This window comes from Rattus rattus, chromosome 4 (assembly GCF_011064425.1).
Source record: "Rattus rattus isolate New Zealand chromosome 4, Rrattus_CSIRO_v1, whole genome shotgun sequence".
Classification (NCBI taxonomy): domain Eukaryota; kingdom Metazoa; phylum Chordata; class Mammalia; order Rodentia; family Muridae; genus Rattus; species Rattus rattus.
Genome location: NC_046157.1, coordinates 22,925,314 through 22,945,281, shown reverse-complemented (window position 1 = coordinate 22,945,281; position 19,968 = coordinate 22,925,314). Strand labels below are relative to the sequence as shown.

At 45.5% G+C, this 19,968-nt stretch overlaps 1 protein-coding gene across 1 annotated transcript in view; it reads right to left on the bottom strand.

The window, feature by feature from the left end:
- The window catches only part of Gpr156 (G protein-coupled receptor 156), a 92,999-nt gene that overhangs the window by 28,415 nt on the left and 44,616 nt on the right, over positions 1-19,968 (bottom strand). The window contains exons 4-5 of the mRNA XM_032900190.1: positions 3,166-3,295; positions 2,845-2,955 (exon numbers count right to left, since the gene is read on the bottom strand). Coding sequence (XP_032756081.1) covers positions 2,845-2,955; positions 3,166-3,295 — 241 coding nt within the window. The remainder of the gene's footprint in view (positions 1-2,844; positions 2,956-3,165; positions 3,296-19,968) is intronic.

Sequence of the window (19,968 nt, the reverse complement as noted above, 5' to 3'; positions counted from 1 at the left end):
TTATTTGACCTTAGATTTAGTACGTCTTCAATCATAATCCCAACATGATTTTGATGCAGATTGAGAAATCAATTTAAGAACTAATTTGAGAGCTGGTGAGATGGCTTGGCAGGTAAAACTGCTTTTCCTCAAATCTGATGACCTGAGCATTGATCCCCAGGTCCCAAATGGTGAAAGGAGAAGACCATACCCATTCTGACACACACACACACACACACACACACACACACACACACACACACACACACACACACACACAACAAAAGCTCTAACATTTCTAGAAGTAAATCCAGGAGAAAAAAAATTGGTACCATTAATTCAGCAACCATTTCTTAGACTTAATATCCAAAGTACAATGCACAAAGAAAAAGTTAGCACAGGACCTCATTACAGATGCTGGACCGCACCTGTAATCCCAGTGCTCAGGACGCAGGGGCAGGAAGAACTGCGAATTCAAGGCCAGCCAGGGAACACATAGTGAGTGCCAAGGCTACATACTGAGACCTTGCCTCGAAAACAAACAAAACGAAGATACACACGCTCACCTTATGAGCCAACCACTCCACACTCAGGCTTTTATCAAAGAGAAGCAGAAAAGCATGGCGCTTTACAAAGATGTGTACAGGAATGTTCACACCATTTTCTCTGTGTTAGTCCCAAACTCCATCAATGGGTGAACAGATAAATGATTAACGTACACAGCAACACGAACAAGTAATTACATTCAATATAATTACATGAATAAAATAAACCACACTAGACAAGAATATCCACTGTCCACTGTATGGTTCCCACCGGGCAATCTTCCTACTGAACTATGTCCCAAGTAACAATTTTTTTCTTTGTTTGATTTTTTTTTTTAAGACAGACTTTCTCTGCAGAGACCTGGCTGTCCTGGAACTTACTCTGTAGACCAGGCTATCTTCAATCTCAAAGGGCCACCTGCCTCTGCCTCCAGAGTGCTAGGATTAAAGGTGTGCATAGCCACTGCTCGGGGGGGGGGGGCACTTTTTTTTTGTTTTAAGATTTATTTTTAGGAGTTGGTTAAGAGCTCAGTGGTTAAGAGCACCTGCTGCTCTTGCAGAGGACAAAGATTTGGTTCCCAGCAACCACAGGGTGGCTCATAACTATCAGTAAACTCCAATTCTGAGGGATCTGATGCCCTGTTCTTACCTCCTTGGTCCCAGGCACTCTTGGAGCACATACAGACCACAGGCCAAACACTCAAACACATAAAAAAAAAATAAAAAATAAGAAAAATATATATGTCTAAAATTTGTTTTTTTAAAGATTTATTTTTAGTTTTAAATTCTGTGTATCTGTGTGTGGGTGCGTGCGCATGTCCAACGTGGGTGCTACAAACCCAGCTCTGTTAACTGCGAGCTCTCTCTCCTGCCCAGGATTCCATTCACGGGAAACTCTGAAAAGACGAAACTAATCTTTAACGGCGGAAAGCAAAACAGTAGTGCTCTTGGAATAGGGAGGGTCTGTGGCGCTGGGCAGGGCAGTAGCTGAGGATGTTGAGCATCTGGGGATGGTGGAGTTTGCTAGGTCTCAGGTTTCATGGGTGCATTTATGCGTCAACATCACACCTCCCTCTTTCTTTTTTCTTCAGGGAAGAGCTTGAATGTAGTCCTCACTAACACCACACTCACGAAGTCAAGCAAGCCCCAAGTGCCCAGGGTAAGCCTCACCCTGGGAAAACCTTCTCCCTGACATTGGTGTCTCCCCTGCCAAGTATCATACTTCTTTGTTGTTCGGGCTTTGGTCTTTGGTTTTCCACACAGGGTTTCTCTGTGTAGCCCTGGCTGTCTTGGAACTCACTCTGTAGACCAGACTGACCTTGAACTCAGAGATCCACCTGCCTCTGCCTCCCAAATGCTGGGATTGAAGTTGCGTGCTACCACACCTGTCTGTGTCACACTTTTAACATGTGGATTTTTTTTTTTTTTTTTTGGTTCTTTTTTTCGGAGCTGGGGACCGAACCCAGTGCCTTGCGCTCCCTAGGCAAGCGCTCTACCACTGAGCTAAATCCCCAACCCAATATGTGGATTTCTTACGTGTCCATTACACCTCGGGAAAAAAAAAAGAGCTATTTTAGAAAAAGAAATTTACGAGGGTAAAAATCTGTCCTTCTAGCCAACTTTCTCCATCTGCGTGGTTACTCACAACTGAACTTTTCACTAAGTATTCATCATGATTCAATACCTTTTGGTTCTTAAAATCCTGTAACTACAGAGAAGGAGCCCGACACATTCGTATATGAGGTCTGGACAGTCAGACCAGGGAGTTTGATACAATGGAGGATGCATGGTTATAATAAATGTTGGATGTCGGGGACATGCAGGTGACTCGGCTGCTGCATGGCCCCCAGAGCCTATTCTACCCACTGAGTTCATTTTTTTGCTCACTGCTTTAGCTATGCCCCTCTTGGTGCAGAGGGTTGTCTGAACTCTAGGGAGGGGATGACTGTGCTTCTTGCTACAGCTTCTCTGTGCTCTCCTCTCACGGCAGCTCCCAGTCTGTGTCAAGAGTCAGTCTCTCTGGGCGTCTCGTTTCCCCTCCCACTGTGTCAGGTATGGGCCAGCTCACAGGTTCCCATGGAGCCTGGGGGTGCGAGTACCTAAAAGCAGTCCGTGTTGAAAGACTTAGGTCACAGCAGCACTCACTCTCGGCCCAGTAAGTCTGGGGCTTTACGAAGCCGTGTCCCTGGAAGGGTTGAAGGAAGGAGCTAGACTCTCAAGCATGCTACAGTCCACTCAGAGATCCCCACTAACTTCCCCAGCTCCCAGCCGCTGTGGAGCTCCTGGTGTGACCCGCACTGTGTTCCGGCTACCAACTTACCACTCTCTTGTCCGGGACTCTCTGGGTAAACACTTTGTAGAGTCGCCAGCTCTTCCCCAGAATAGGGCCGAACACCAGGGTCGTCCCGACGCACAGCAGGGACAGTCTCGTCTGCAAGTGGAAGAGGGCAGAAATGGGAGTCACTAGCCTCAGCCATCGGCAATGTCTCAGGCCCACAGAGGACACGGGGCAGCAAGTGGCCCTCAGGGAATAGGTCCTTAACCTGGATACAGAACTATCAATCTCGAGAAGAGCTGTGAGCACGAAACATTATCAAAATTCAACAGAGTGTCCAAAACAAAACCCCAAAATGTTACCTACCTGAATGAGAGCTTCCACTGAACTCCCCACAAGAGCGTCTTGAATCCCGAAAAGGTAAGCGCTGCTGTAGGTCAGACAACTGCCCAGCAAGGTCACAATGTTCAGATTGGGGCTGGACATCTTCACAATCCTAGGTGGACATAGGAAGAAGGACATAGCCAGGTCACTGCGAGTGCCAGAGTAATATTTCTTTCCCAGGACAATCCCCACTGCAGTCCCGGAACCAGAAGTCAATGGGAAGAGACTCTTTGCTGTCCTCTGAAAAGCTTATGGTTCATTTATATTCATTTAAAATAACTAATTCCAGGCCAGGAGGTGGCGTTGCACGACTTTGATCCCAGCACTCGGGAGGCAGAGGCAAGGGGATTTCTGAGAGTTTGAGGCCAGCCTGACATATAGAGTGAGTTCCAGGATAGCCAAGGTGACGTAGAGAAACCCTGACTTGAAAAACCAAAATAACATATCATACTATAACATAACTAAGTCCTGTTTTGTTTTACACCATTTTGGCTTTTTTGAGATAGGGCCTAACGTAGCCCAGGCTGGCCTTGAACTTTCTGTGACACTCTGGATCTGCTGACCCTTTTACCTTAACCACCCCTGTGTTGGGATTGCAGACATGTGTCAACGTTGCTAATTAAAAAAAAAAAAACCATTTAAGCATTTTATTTAATACGTATGAATGTTTTGCCCACATGTGTATCACATGTTTGCCTAGAGCCCATGGAGGATGAAGGAAGGTGTCGGATTCCTTAGAACTGGAGCTATAGACAATTGTGAGCTGACAATGAGGGCGCTGGAAACTGAACCCCGGTCCTCTCCAAGAGCAGCAAGTGCTCTTAACTGCCGAACTATCTCTCTAGCCCCACTGGTTTTTATTTCTTGAACCCAAATTATTGTACCTCTTGCTTATATAACTCAGAGTTTTAAAGGAAGTCTGACTACTGACACCCAGGTGACACCGGAGAAGTGGTGTCAGTGAACTTTAGGGCTGTTGAGGGTCACGTCAGCGTATGTAAATGTCATGTCAGTGCAGGACACCGGGCGACAGGGTGGGGCTTGCAGAATTGAGCAGTAAGGGAAACTACTATCAGGGGAGCGGTGGGGAGTCTTCACATACACCATTTATTAGACGGGCAAATTGCTTTTCTTTCCTTGTTTGACTGAAAAGAGGACGCAAAGGTCAAGAGCAGGGGATGAAGGTAGCATCTTTCCCAGGAGGAGAGCAAAACGAAGCTAGCGGGCAGCAGAAGACTGGAGGGGAGTGTGGCTAACGGCTCTCAAACTGTGGGCACCAGCTAAGTTCAGGACGCGGATTATTAAACCGAACGGTTGGGTAAACCGGGGTTTCTCTGTGGCATTGCCGGTGGGTTAGCTTCTGCATATCAAGGCTCTTTTCCATTTGCCTCTCCCAGACTCCTACACAGAAGCCGGGACTATCTGATGTCCCTTCTTTACAGTGTACAAGCCAAGGCCTTACAGCCGCGCATTTGTTCTGTCTACATCACTGGTGGGTTGTAGGATGATGTCATTGTGCAGCAAGGCGGGTTCAGCCCATCATTGGATGAGAAGGAAGGGTAGGTGGACTAGGTCAATTTTATCTCGTCTAGGTGGGCGGTTTATATCTTTACTAATTGGCAGTGAATTTATTGTGTGGATGTGTTGTGGGTCGAGAAATTAACACGTAAGTCTAATTGCTAAATTAAAATAAGAAGATAAAACTGACCTAGCCCACCTGGATCTAGACCACCCTGTCTCCATCTTGATTCCTCTCGCTCCTCCTCCTTCTCCTTCTTAGACTTTCCCCGCCTACCCTTTCTTCTCATCCAATGATAGGCTGGACCCGCCTGGCTGCATAATGACATCATCCTACAATGGGTAGCTCTCCGGCTCCACTCTTCACGGCACCTACTTGATTTGAACACCACAACTAGGTCTCATTTGCATGATCCCATATTGCACGAGTCCTGATTTGGAATTCTTCCCCTTTCTGATTTAGTGAAGAAGAGCCCAATATAGTTGTTTTGAGGAAACAGGCGTTTTTCTAGGTGTTCAGATCACAAGCACCGGTGTGAGCCCGTTGTCCACCTAAACATGCTACCGACCCAGATGCATATTTTTTGGTATTTCTCTAGAGAAGTTTTACTGACAATATCTCCATAAAAAATGAATAGGAGGTGATTAGCGGTTTTGTTTGGCCGAGCGCACACCTGGGGAGGCACGTTGATGCCAATCAGCTCCAATCCAGCAGGTGAATGACTTGTCTGGGGACTGTCATTGCCATGGTGGGAGGCATTCAGCCACCGTGTCATCTTACTTTTCTACTGAACTAAATGGTGGAACCTACCATATGGCTTTCATTCACCCACAAACACGCAGAAGTTTTCGCAAAGCCAGGAGATTTCAAATATTTCGATACTTAACTATAGTGATAAGACTTGTGTTCCAAGTATGAAGATTAGAAGTCCAGACTGGGTCACTGGTTTTCTTTTTAATGAAGATTATGTAACAATCTCTCTCTCTCTCTCTCTCTCTCTCTCTCTCTCTCTCTCTCTCTCTCTTTTTTTAAAGGATTATATAAGGATCTCACTTTTCTCTTCCTCTTCATTTACTGACTGGAAATGGGAGGCAAGGGTTTTCTCAATTAACTTCTTCAATTTTTCTGTTCTCCGGTACAGCATCAGTACATGTAAATAAACATCCTCGGAACTTGTTTAATCCTGTATGGTCGCCCCAGGAATCCAACGCTTGTGACATCCTCCAACTCTCACATTGGCCTCTGAGCGAGGATAGGGGACTTGGAGTTACTGGATTTAGAAGCATGGTTTGCAGTTGGGGAGAGCAAGGGGTAGGGGTACATCCTGGTGACCTATGGCCAAGCTAGAAGGAAACGTTCCTTACGGTGTCATGGGACCTGCCTTATAAGTTGCCTCCTGAGTTGATACGATGCCGGCTAGCGTGAAGTAGGTTCGTTCTGTGAGCGTTTGGCCTGCGGATACGTCTCTGCCTGCCTGCTGCCCTCAGAAGGCAGAGACAGATGTTAGATTGCCTGGAACCGGAGTTACAGATGGTTGTGAACCATATGGGTGCTGGGGATTGAACCCAGAGCCTCTGTAATGGTAGCGGGTAGTGCATGACCTTAATCACTGAGCTATCGCTCCAGCCCTGTCCCTGAGGTTTGACACACCTAAACCCAAGTATAGGGGCCATTCACAGCTCCACTGGGAAACAGTAAAGGCTCCGACTTTGAGGACTGGTTGAATTTCCCATTCAGTCCACTGCTTTCGATCTATGCTATAATGGGTTTTTAAACTGCAGCTTTTTCGTACTGGGTGGTTGGGGTGCCACAGATCTGGTCTGTTTGCTGTTCTGGCCCGTTTCTAATGTTCCAGTTAATAAATTCGAATTCTACAGACTTCGAACTAATACTAGTGTGAGCATCTGTGCTTCAGCTCTGCCTTCCCCTGCCTCTTCATCCCGCCCTAGCCTCCTCTGAGGACCACCCAGAGAGATCGATGACCTTTCAACTTCCTGAGCTCAAGATCCTTTAATCACAAGAATTTCACTTTATTTCACTCCAGGGTCTCTGAATCCTGTGTCTCGTCATCTGAAATAGGTCTACCTCCAGGAATCTTAGACATGAATGTGCTCTCCCCACCCCGAACCCCTGACTTTAGGTAGGGACTCACGGTGTATCTCTGACTGTTCCGGAACTTGCTATGTATTCCAGGCTGGAATCGAACTCACAGAGATTCACACGTCTCTGCCTCTGCCTGCCCAGTGCTGGGATCAAAGGTGTTACCACCACCCCTGATTTTTTTTTTTTTAAACTTCAAAGCACAGTCCATTCAAAACTTAACTCCTTGTCTTCCGAAAGCTGTTCCTCCACCATCCGTCTCAGTTCAGCATGAGAACTCCAGGACTGCATCTTTCTGTTTGCTCGAGCCGAAAACCTTGGCATCATTGTTGACTCTTACTTACTTCCCACATTCAATCTGTCATGAAATCTCATTGGTTCTATTCTTGAAAGATAACAGAACTGCTTCTTCTCTACCTCTACTGCCACCAACTGACCAAAGTCTTCCTTGCAGTAGCCTCTCAGTTGCTCTCCCAGCGTCTGCCCTGGAACTTGCTTCTCTAAGGGGACTATAAGCCCCTGCAGGTGATCGTCAAAGTGCCAGAGACCAGAAGGGGTCATGATCTGGCTTAATGACCCTGTGTTAGACAAGGAGATCTGCTGGGTAATAGAACTGTCTTCTGGGTGTCTCTCTGGACTTGTCTGGAATGGCTGAGACTTCCCTGAAGTTACTGCACACAGAAAGACCGGTTAATTTGGAGGCTCCGTGTGCTGTGAGTTTCTGCAGACTATGGGTTTGGACCGAGCTAAGTCCTCACTGAGGAGTCTTGTTGTGTGGGTGAGCTTCTCCTGGGCTTTCCTTCTAACAGGGTGTTTGTGAAGCTCTGTGCTCTCCCGGTCTCTGTTTCTAGGAAACCGCAGGGTCTGTGGGAGTATTCATTCACATATGATTGTGCACATACGTTCACTTGTCTCCAATGAGATCAGGTTGCTCTGAAGGCTCTTTCCCATTGATTAAATCCTTCCCAGAAAGTTCTCCCTAGGAAGTGCTTTTGTCTAACACATCCCAGGTCATGTGACTCAGCACTGTGAAGCAGACCTCATCTTTTGACCACACAGCTTCCTAACTCAGTGGCTGTTAATGATGGAAGGGAACAGCACACAGTGCTCTCCCTGGCTTCAGAAAACCTGCTCGCCTTGGACTGTCCAGCTGTTTGCAGCTGGGCAGGGGATGTGTAACTTCTTTTATATCCTGAAGCCTTGAGTGCTGGGTGGGCCTGGCCTCTCTAAGCTCAACTGCTTTTCTGTAGTCCTCAGTGCTCGCACAGATTTATTTTAATCTGGAGAGAGGAAAATTTCCACCCACCAGCATGTCATTTTGGACCTACAATCACTGGAGCTGTAAAGGACCCAGAAGGACAGGGTTACAGAATAACTAAATGGTTAGCAGTGTTTAAACCCGACTAGACCCAAGATCCCCTCCAGCTCCGTCCCTTTCAAATCATTTGAGCCACGGAGTCTTTCTCCTGCTGCTGGCTTATCAGCAAGCCCGTCACGTGCATTTCTGCCTCACTTCCTTAGCCGGTAAGAACAGACTGACCTGGATTCCAGAGATGTGGATTTTATAGCCCAATCAACTGATCATCCAAACATAAGCTTTAGTTATTAAGCACAAAAGAAAACTTGCCAAATGTCCCGGCCCCAGATTCTCTTTAGCTGATGGTCTCAGTGTCCTACGGCTTCACTTCTCATTAATAGTCATTTTGTGTCAAACAATAAGTCCTGAGTAGGAACCTATCGAAGCATTTAGAAGTGGAAACTGCAAAGCAAATGAGTTAGACCTCTGCCCTCAGCTCGTGAGGCCACCATGTCCCTGGGTTTTAACTTTTTCACTACAAAGATACTTTTCTAATTCCTCTTATAAAATAGAATAACAATTTAATTCAACCCCAACAGCTATTTTTCAGAATCTAGGGCTATTTAACACGCAGGCATATGAGAATATATGGATTTAAATTTTTTGGAATTACATTTCTGAGGGGCTCGAGACCCCATATGTACAACAATGCCAAGCCACCAGAGCTTCCAGGGACTAAGCCACTATCTAAAGACTATACATGGACTGACCCTGGACTCTGACCTCATAGGTAGCAATGAATATCCTAGTAAGAGCACCAGTGGAAGGGGAAGCCCTGGGTCCTGCTAAGACTGAACCCCCAGTGAGGGTGGCAAGGGGGGGAGGATGGGGAGGGGAACACCCATAAAGAAGGGGAGGGGGGAGGTGGATGTTTGCCCGGAAACCAGGAAAGGAAATAACACTCGAAATGTATATAAGAAATACTCAAGTTAATAAAAATAAAAAAAAAGAATTACATTTCTGTATGTGTGTGTTGGCATCCGTGTACCATGTCATACATGTAGAAGAGTTCAGAGGACAACTCCCAGGAATTGATTCTGTCCTTCCACCCCGTTGGTCCTGGGGATTGATTGACCTCAGAGCATCCGGCTTAGTGGCAAGCGCCATTACCCGCTGAGCTATCTAGAATATACGCTGTATAAATTTAATATATTAAAATACAAATAGGTTTGAGGCATCCAGTTTTCAGAATTCATAGCTCTCCTGGGCTACGAACATAACGGAGTATCAATTCAAGGCTGCATCCTTGCGAGCATTTTAAAAGATGGAAACTTAGATTCCCATTCCAGAGCAAATGCCCGTTACCTCATTGTGCCGGCTCAGGCAAAGGACAGTAATGACAGGCGCACTGACGATGTGACACTAATGAGCAGAAAGGAAAAGCAGAAGGATCTCATCAAGGAAGCCTGCTTTACGGAGGAGTATTATGTCTCCTTTGATATTGATTTTTTAAAAAAAAAATGAATCCCTGAGCGTGTATTTCCACGTCTCGCACAACTGAAAAATATTTCCAACAATGTGCTTTTAAACGGCGAGGGGGGACAATAGACACTCGGGAGGGAAAAAAGTCCCCTTTTCTCTCCGAGCCGAGGGTTCCAGTTCCACACGGGTAGCAAATTGCTCAGGTAGAGATTTCAACTTCTGTTCTCCTCCCCACTGCAGCTGTAGAGACTTGTAGCAAGACTCTTGTAGCACTTCCAAAAAAAAAAAAAAAAAAAAAAGCCAGAGCAGCCGCCCTGGCTCTAAGTAGGACAAAAAACACAGACGGCCCAGTTGGCCATCGGAAGTGTCCAATCACAGGGCGCCAGCTCCCAGGTGGCTTGCAAATCCTCCCTTGTTTCTCTCTGTACAGTTTTGAGGTTTATTACGGCAGGAGAATGTTGGGCCGGGGTGTCTGGGAATCTTTGAGCAACGCTGAATTCATGAACACTTGCAAGAATGGCTCTCTATCAAGCCAGACTCTGGGAATTTATGACGGCAGGGCTGAGTCTGGCCTGGCTTTGTACCCATGAGCACCTTCGCTTTGGCTCTTTAAGTAGTCCCTTATAACCTTATTGAATGTCTGTTAAATTAATGAACCATTGGGTTTAGATGGGCATTAGGGGTTCAGGGCTTGGAAAAATGAGAAAGAAGAGAACGGTGGAGCTTGCTCCCCTCTGCTCTGCCCCCACCCGCTGTCCAGGGAAAGATTGGAGTCCCAGGGCCCTGAGGCTCACACCTGGCCCCTACTCTCGTTTCAACAGGAAAAGACTTGCATGTGGACGGACTTCCGCCAGCTGGGGATAATGCTGGCCCAGATTCTGACTCTGGTTTCTTCCCGGAAATGATCCTAGCTTCCCAGGACCCTGCTCAAACATCCCTGATTAATGAACCCTTTGCAGAGGCCTTTCTGACCCTGGTTGCTAACATGCTGTAATAGTGTTAGTAGGTCACGGGTTTTCAGCCGCCTCTCCTAAGGCCCCGTTTGTCTGGCAGGGGCGGCAAGAGCAGCAGAGAGGACCACTCAGCTTCCTGAGGCACACTCAGCCCATGGTGCTCTTTCCAGGGACTCCCCTGACTTCAGAACCCATTGCTGGCTTAGATCTAGGACGATGGCTGGTTTCCCATTATACCTCCTGATTTTACTCACTGGCTTGACTCCAGGCTGAATTCCTGTTGCAGCTGGCTTTCGGTTCTCGGTTTCTGCTATTGTCTCGTGTCTCTAAGCCTTGGCCCCAGTGATGGCCTTGTGGTGTTGGCTCTGCATCGTGACAGAAAGGAATTATACATTCTGTCCTGCAAGCTGACGAAAAAGAAACAACTGATTGTGTGTGTGTGTGTGTGTGTGTGTGCGCGTATGTGTGTATGTGTGTATTTGTGTGCATATGTGTATACATCTGTGTGTATGTGTGCAGTGTGTTTGTGTGTGCTTATGTGTGTATATCTGTGTGTATGTGTGTGTGCATATGTGTGTATGTGTGTATTTGTGTGTATATCTGTGTGTATATGTGTGTATGTGTGTGTTTGTATGTGCATATGTGTGTATATCTGTGTGTGTGTGAATGTTCACGTGTATGGGTGTGGGTAAGCATGTGGAGAGGACAACCACAAATGTCCACTTTCTTCCTCTTCCTTGTCTGAGACAGGTAAAGTGGAAACTTCTGGTTTCTTTGGAGACTCAGTTGTATCATGGGATGTTTCTCTGGACACTGTCTTCTGAGAGGATGTTTTGCAGAGAACAGACACATGGTTTTTTTTCTGAGAGCTGCTCGGAAAAAGGGCACGTGATATTTTACTGGAGCAGATGCTTGAGAGACACACGATGTTTGGAAAGGGTATACGTATAACCCAACAGGCAGTGGACGAGGCCCTGGCATTGGTTTGACTTGCCACTCTTTGCTGGTCTTAGTTGAACTTTGCTGATGCCAGTCTCCCCTGAGGATGCTATGGCGTTGGTTCACCTTGCCTTGTTCCCTGATCATCATTTGTTGTGAAATGCACCAAAGAATGCTCCTTGTGATAGTCCGGCAGCTTCTTGCCATTTCTATAGACTCAGGCAGATTTGGCGGAGTCTCACAGCTCTGGATTGAACTGCCATTGCTAATTTGTGAACAGTGTTGGGTCGAGCTCCTGCTGTCGATTTGAATGAACTGAACTGCTGATATCCTGATGACAAAGATTGGAATTGCCCCAAAATACTATTTCTAAACAGGACCACATTCCCCTTTGTCCTATTAACCTTTCCTTTCCACCACCTCTGATGGATGGTAGACTGGAAGGCAGGTTCAAGCATTTAAGAACCCTTATTAAAGTAGGTTTTGAAAAGTCGAAGTCTACAGACAGATCCTTTTTGTCACTGGCTGCTTTGGGCAGCAGGCTAGTTGACCCCCGGGCTTCTGGGTATTCTCATGACTCTATCTTCCATCTTGCCATAAGATTGTCCTAGAACTACAGCCATGAGAACTGCCATGCATAGCTTAACACGGGTTCTGGAGAGTGAAAGTTCTTAAATGTGTGTAGCACGGACCCAGCAAACACTTTAGTGACTGCACTATTTCCCCAGCCCCTAATACACTTGATTCTTACCAATCACCTTCTTAGTGCTGGGTATTATGGTAGATGTTGAGTACAAACCAGTACCAGACTCAAACATTAGCATGGGCAAGGAGGATACATAGCCTGATTCTGGATTAAAATAAGTATTGTTCAAAGGATATGAAGATTGCTGGAGGGGCTGTGACTCACTGGAGTTGTTCTTACATCAGAGAAGGACGATAAGAATCATGGGAGAGCTTGTTAAGGCGCAGACTGATGGTCCTCATCATGCCCAGAAGTTTGGGATCGAGTAGATTCTGGGGTTGGATCTGAGGTTGGATCTCAGACAAGTCCTGGGTGATTCTGCTGATTTTGGCCTAGGACTTTTATTTTAAGAGACAGGAGTTCATTTTAAAGGATGGATGAATGGAGTGTTGTGTGTGTGCATGTATGTGTGAAAACGTCATAAAACAAGGAAAGAATTGATACAAGCAAGTGATAAATGTACACAGAACACAGCTAGGGAGAATGTGGGAATTGGGTAATACAAACAAAATATAAACATTTAAATGCAAGCTGGGCTCGCATTCAGTCCGAGCTCTCAGGAGAGAGGCAGACAGATCTCCGTGTGTTCAATGCTAGCCTGGTCTACATAGTGAGACCCTATTTCAAACATGAAAACAAGACTACCATAAACCTTGTACTTACCCGAGGAGTTGTGTAGGCAAGCCATAGTCTGTGTTGGAAAACCATGTTGTGTTTCTAAAGTTGTTCTAATGAAAGAGCAGATGCTTATAACTACTGGGGGCCATGGCAACTGCCCAACATAAAAACAAATTAAGACAATGGAGCTGGATGATGAGAGACAGATCTGGGAGACATTCCAGAGGTTAAATGGCTGAGACTTAGCAACTATCTGTATACACGGGAGATGGAGTCTAGAAGTAGGTAGGGATGAATGGCATTATTAATAAACAAAATAGAAAACACATGGCAAGGAAGAGAGCAAGGCCAGTGATTAGATATGTCTGGTTTTAGTCTATTTATATTAACTATAGAAAAATCCTTATAGCAACTGTGAAGTCAGACTGTGGGATTGGAGGACATCCTAGCTGAGGATATGCAGAGGAAGCATTCAAGATTAAAGGTGTAGTGTATGAAGTAAACCAAGACAGGCATAGTGGTGCACGCCTTTAGTCCCAGTACTCGGGAGGTAGAAGCAACACGACTTCTGTGAGTTCGAGGCCAACCTGGTCTACAGAGTGAGTTCCAGGACAGCCAAGCCTACACAGAGGAACCCTGTCTCAAATCCCTCCACCCCCAGAAAAAATGTAAATCAAGATGGAATGAGGGAGGTGGTAGCATCAAAATTAAGTGGGTAGACTGAATTCTAGAATGGTTGGAAGCAGCATAGAGGGAAAGCTGGATTTTTAAAAAATGTTTTATTTTTAGGTGTGTGTGTGTGTGTGTGTGTGTGTGTGTGTGTGTGTGTGTGTGTACATGAGTGTGCTGCCTGTGACAGCCAGAAGAAGGTGTTGGATCTCCTGAAGCTGGAGCTGCAAGGAGCTGTGAATTGCTTGAGGTAGGTATTAGAAACTAAACTTTGGGTCCTCTAGAAGAGCAGCTAAACCACTGAGCCATCTCTCCAGACCACTAGAGCTGGACTTCATAAAAGGTAGAAATTAAGAAGAGAGAATGTTCAGGAGAGAGAATTGTGGCAGTTGGACTATGCTTGGCCCTCGGGAAGTGGCACTATTAGGAGGTGTGGCCTTACAGGAGGAGGTGTGGCCTTGTTAGAGGAAGTCACTGTGTGGGTGGTCTTGGATGCACCTAAGCTTGAGCTCTGCCCAGTGCAGAAAAGTCAGTCTCCTCCTGGCTACCTTTAGATCAAGATGTCGAACTCTTGGCTCCTTCCGCCCCATATCTCCCGGATGCTGCCAGGCTTCCCGCCATGGTGATAATGGACTGAACCTCTGAACCTGTAAGCCAGCCCCGATTGTCCTTTCTAAGAGTTGCCTTGGATATGGTATCTCTTCACAGCAATGGACAGCCTCCCCAAGACAAGAATGAAGCCAGGCACAGTGGCATATGCTTGTCATCTCGAGACGAGGGGGGCAGGAGCAGGGGCATTGTGAGTCCCAGGCTCTCCTGGGCTACATAGTGAGGGCCTGTTTAAAAACAAAACTCCAAAGAAAAAAGAAGGAAAGGGAGAAAAGGGAGATGGCTAATAACGTCAATTCATCTGTAAAAGCTGCAGTGCATGACAGCTAAGCAGCATCTTGACTTAGTAACCTTGGCAAGGAGTCAGACTTAATGACCTTTTGGTAGAGTCAGAGAAATGGGTTGAAGACGGAGAAGAAGATGGAGGTGGCTAATGAGGATGCTCTTTTAAGAGGCTTGGGGGCAAAAGCTTCAGAGAGAGGGACAACTAAGAGAGAAGCTCTTCCAGAAGCTTCTCACAGTTAACCTGTGTTTATTTTGACTCTACCCAGGACTGTTTAAAACCCAGAAGAATACTTGGTGACTGGTACTGGGTCTCTTCAGGGGGCTGCTTAGGTATGGTGGTGACTCTGACGTCATTCTCAGTAAGCTCGAGGGTGTAAACTTAACTTGGCTGCTGCCATTGTAAGCTGAGCATTCCCTATGCCCACCAAAGCACCAAAAGATGCCATTGTCACTCCAGCTTCCGCCTCTAATGGATTCTAAAATGATCCTTTCAAAAGTACGTCTAAATATCTCACACATACCCCTGACGCCCTCTTCCTAAGCTGACATACTTTGCAGGCCTCCGGCTCTCCTCCCCTTTTATATTCCTTGAGAAATGTCATTTTCTTCCAACAGAAACCACTGTGACTGTCACAGTCTTCATGTGCTGACATTTCTGAAAGTTCTCCCTTGCTCACTTTCTATGCCTCCAATAAAGTTCTTAAAAATAGTCTTGGCTTGTCTTGTGACTTTCAAAAACCGCCGTTTGATTTTTTTCCTTACGGTTTTTTTTTTTTTTTCCGTTAGTGGACATCAACTATTGCGATAAGCATTCTGGGTTGAGGGATTTAACTGTGCTGTGCCATTCACATTTACTTCGATCCTCAAGTTCTCATGAGTACCTTGTGAAAGCATCTCCTGGAATGAACCGCAGCTAGATGCAGGAGGATCTCTATGAGCTCAAGGCCAGCCTGGTCTTAGAGCTAGTTCCAGGACAGCCAGGGTACATAGAAAAGGAGGAGGAGGAGGAGGAAGAGGAGGAGAAGGAGGAGGAGAGGAGGAGGAGGAGGAGGAGGAAGAGGAGGAGGAGGAAGAAGAGGAGGAGGAAGAGGAAGAAGAGGAGGGGAGGAGGAGGAAGAGGAGGAAGAGGAGGAGGGAGGAGGAGGAGGAGGAGGAGGAGGAGGAGAGGAGGAGGAGGGAGGAGGAGGAGGAGGAGGAGGAGGAGGAGGAAGAGGAGGAGGAGGAGGAGGGGGAGGGGAGGAGGAGGAGGAGGAGGAGGAGGAGGAGGAGGAGGAGGAGGAGGAGGAGGAGGAGGAAACAGCAGCAGCAGCAGAACCAGGTCATTTTCTCTAGCTGCAGGTGGTTTGAAATATCCTGTCACAGGGTTGCTCATTCTATCAAAAACCCCATATTAAACAGCTAACCACTGCCTTTTGACCCCATAAGCCACTTTACAATTTTCGTTTGAGTCAGAGGAGGAAGAGGAGGAGGAGATTTAAAATGACTTGCAAACTTTCATGTTTCTGTGTGGTTAATGTTTCTGTGCTAGTGTCATAAGTTTGGCCGGCTAGTCTGTAGCAATGGTCTATGAAACTTTAATCACCTGGATAGTTTTGGTTGATTGGTTGGTAACCAGAGCCACCTAGGAGAAGTTAAAAGCTAGCAGGTGGTCTTCCTGAGATGGTTCTGCCATGGATTGTAAATCTATGACAGATTTCCTTCTCTAGGCAAGGCCAAGGAGGTTACATTTAAGGAAAGATCCTCCTATTAATATACTTTATCTGTTATTATTAAATATATAACAATCACTCGGCATTGACCTGCCCTTTTGAGCAGATTTCTGCAGACCTGTGAAGATGTACTGTCTTGTAGTGAAGCTAGGTAGACAAACAGATACAGATTCTATTGACTTCCTGATTTGACTCAAATAATTTTAGGAAGAAAGCCTTTAGAGATGGTCTTAATTGCTAGAAAGATATAACAAAGCTAGAATCAAGAATAGAATGTACCCACTCATATAGTATGCAAAGGCTACATGATAAGAAATACAATGAGCTTCCATATTTACACTCAAAACAGAAATAGATGTGGGACAAACTTCTGTTCAAGGAAAAACATTTAGGTCCAAGGATAAAGTCACAGGTGTGCACTGTGATAAGGCAAGGCCAGGCAAAAACTGTTGCTTTGAACGTATAATGAGCTTATTAGAATGGAACACTGCTTTGAACCTAATATCAACATCCTTCTGTAACTCCCACTCCAGGTAACATTTTATCTCTGGAGAAATTTTCTAAAGAACTTTTGGCCTAGGAAGGTATAAATGACTAGAGAAAAGACAGTGGGTTGGTTGAATGGTTTGACTTGGGGAGCTTTGCCCCATCCATCCATCCACCCATCCACCCATCCATCCATCCATCCATCCATCCATCCATCCATCAATCCATCCATCCAAATGTGTATGTCTGTCTCTATGTTCGTGTGTGGGTATATGTGTATTATGTAAGCATGCATGAATACTTGTGGACTTAATTCTGACAGACAGTTGGGCCTGGCCAGAGTGTGGGTGTATGAATGTTTGAAGGTATATGTGGCTGTGCATATTTGTCTGTATAAAGCATCTTAATTCTATTCCTTTCCTTCCTCTCTGGTTCACAAAGAGTTAACCAGCTTAGCCAGAGAGGCTTCTGGCTGATCGCCAGAGAAAGGAGCACCAGCAACAAATCCTTTTACTTAATCCCTGGCTGTTTACTCTGAGGGGCTAAACCCCAGAGACTTGGAGTTTCTGGCCTCAGAGGAACTCAGGCACGTCAGCTACCACTGCGAAGTTACTTAGATTTAAGACAGGTAGACGTTTTATTATAGAAAAGGCAACCCTAAATATCTCACAGGACCAAGTCTTGCCCTCGACAAGGCTCTTCCCCCTTGGCTACCTTCAAGAGAGAACCTGAAGGAACAGCCAAAGCCAGCCCCCAGCTGTTGGTTTCACTGTGTAGCCCTGGCTGACCTAGAACTCACTCTATAGAGCAGGCTGGCCTCGAACTCAGAAATCTAACTGTCTTTGCTTCCAGAGTGCTGGGATTCAAGGCATGCGCCACTGCTGCCTGGCTCACCTGGATAGTTTTTTAATGGTTGTTTGGTATTCTGATTTAATTGGTCTGGGAGCCAAGCCTAAGCATTATATTTTTAGAAGGTATATTTATTTTATATACATAAGTGTTTTGCCTGAGTGTACATTATATGTACCACATATGTGCAGTACCTACAGAGGCCAGAAGAGGGTGTTGGATTCTCTGGAACTGGAATTCAACGGTTGCGAGCCTCCGCGTCAGTGTTGGGAACTGAACCTAGTCTTCTACAAGAGCAATGAGTGGTCTTAACACCTGAGCCATTCTCTCTAGCTCCCGGCATGAAGACTTTTTAAAAAAGCTTTGTAGGAGAGTCTAATGTAAAACAAACTTGACAACCACTGATTTAAGTATATTCTTAAAGTAATAAAAACTTTTTAGAATTATCAAAAATGTTTAGATAGGCATTTCTCCAGTGAAGATATAGAAACAACCAGTAAGTATTTGAAAGACTCTCAGCATCGTTGGTCATCAAGGAGAGGCAAATGAAAACCACAAGACACCACTTTATAGCCACCTGGATGGCTGAGATTGAACGGGTAGTAACATGGGCATTGGTGAGGGTGTGGAGAAGTAGGAGCCCCTGTAGACTGTTGGTGGGACTGTAGAATAGGGTAGCCATTTTGATAGTTTTAAACTTAGGTCAAACAGTTATCATATGACTCTGTTCCAAGGCAAGCAAAATATATGCTCAGACAAAAACGTGCTCGTGGAGTTTCGGAGCGGCCTTTTATTTATAACAGTTCCAAAGTGGGTGGGGGAATCAAGTATCTATTAACTGATGAATGGATAACACAGCGTGTGCCATCCATGTGATGGGGTGTTACTCAGCCACCGAGAGGAATGGGATGCTTATTGATACACCTCATAGGTGTGCTTAGTAAGCATGCCAATGCTACGCTGAACAAGAAAAGTCAGACATTAAGGGCCTCATTTTGTTTGACTCTATTTATATGAAGTGTCCAGAATAGATAAACCACAGAGATAGAAAGAATAATAGGTTTCCAGGGGCTTGGTATTCGAGAAAGAGAAAGTGCCAAGAGTACATTTTTTGGGTAATGAGAATGTTCTCGCATTCGTGGTTCTCGAGCCTTAGACTTACTGTCAAATGACGGCTTTCCAGCCATGTGATCATACCACACATCACTGAATTGTAAACTTTAGAAAGGCAGAGTTGACGTAAGGTATGTGAATACCATCTACAAAGACGTTCAAAGAGCTTCTGCACTCTTGTGTTCTCCAGGTCCGAGGGGTTCCTGTTTATGCACGGTTAAGAACAGTACTCTTTGCTAAGCCCATTTCTGTTTCACTCGTTTTCCTATCTTAGTCTAGGCATCAGGACAGAACAGAAGGAAGTCATCTAGCTTTGCCTGATGCCTAGGCTGAGGTCTTATAGTAAATCAATGTGGGATATTTGGCATTAGTCACTTCTAGGATAAGAGACAAATAAGAAGGAAACCTTTGAGTGACAGGGTCCCTAATAAATGAGGACACACCAGTCAGGAGCTGAGAAAGGAGAAGATCACAGCAGTATAAAGAGATCCCAAGTGAGTATGGCAGAGAAAAAAATTTTTGAGTACTTGAAAGGTAAACTACCATTTAAAAGTTTAGATACAAGCCCAGTGAGACGGCTCTGTGCAAGGACAAAGGTTTGCCCCTAAGCCTGATAACCTGAATTTGATCGCCAGGATATTCACAGTAGAAGGAGAGAACCGGTTCTCGAAAGCTTTCCTCTGATGATGGCCCACATGCACACTCATGCTCACGGTGCAGACATAGAGAAGCACACGCAACCAAAATAAAAAGGGTTCAGATACAGAAACTTAGGATGTTACAGATAAAATGTCAACCTGTGAAACAGGTGGTAGTGTAGAGAGCTCTTGGTGCCACCTTCTGGGAATTTGGCAGGAATTTGACATTGGGCTAGGACAAGGAAGCAGGCTCAAGATGAGTACAGCTGAAGAATGTGTTCTTTGTATCTTGATGGGTCTTGTCAAGACCCTAAATAGAGTAATCATGGGACCTTCGTTTATGCTTCGCTTGTTCCTTAATTACTGTTTAGGCTGTAGGACTGACCATATTCTTTGCCAGTACCTAGAATGATATAAAAGCAGACTGGAAAAAAATAATAAACCTGCTTCAGCACTGGCTGGAATTATGTTATAGTGTTGTCTAATTGTCTTTTCTTTCTTTAATCCTCACTCCCTCCCTCAAGACCCCATTGACTGACTGAGCTGTCTTGGTCATGGTAGTTTTTAAAACAATCATCCTCCAAGAGACAGTACAGGCAAAACCCCATAGTTTTAAAGGAATGTCTCCATAGCAGACTGTCCAAAATGAGCTACCACTCATAGGTGTTTTTATGCCTCTTGCTCTGAGAGATAGCTCTAATGGTGAAGGCCGATTTTTACCTACTTTCTCATACAAAGGTGAGTGGTGTCACTACCAGAGGTAGAAATATTGTC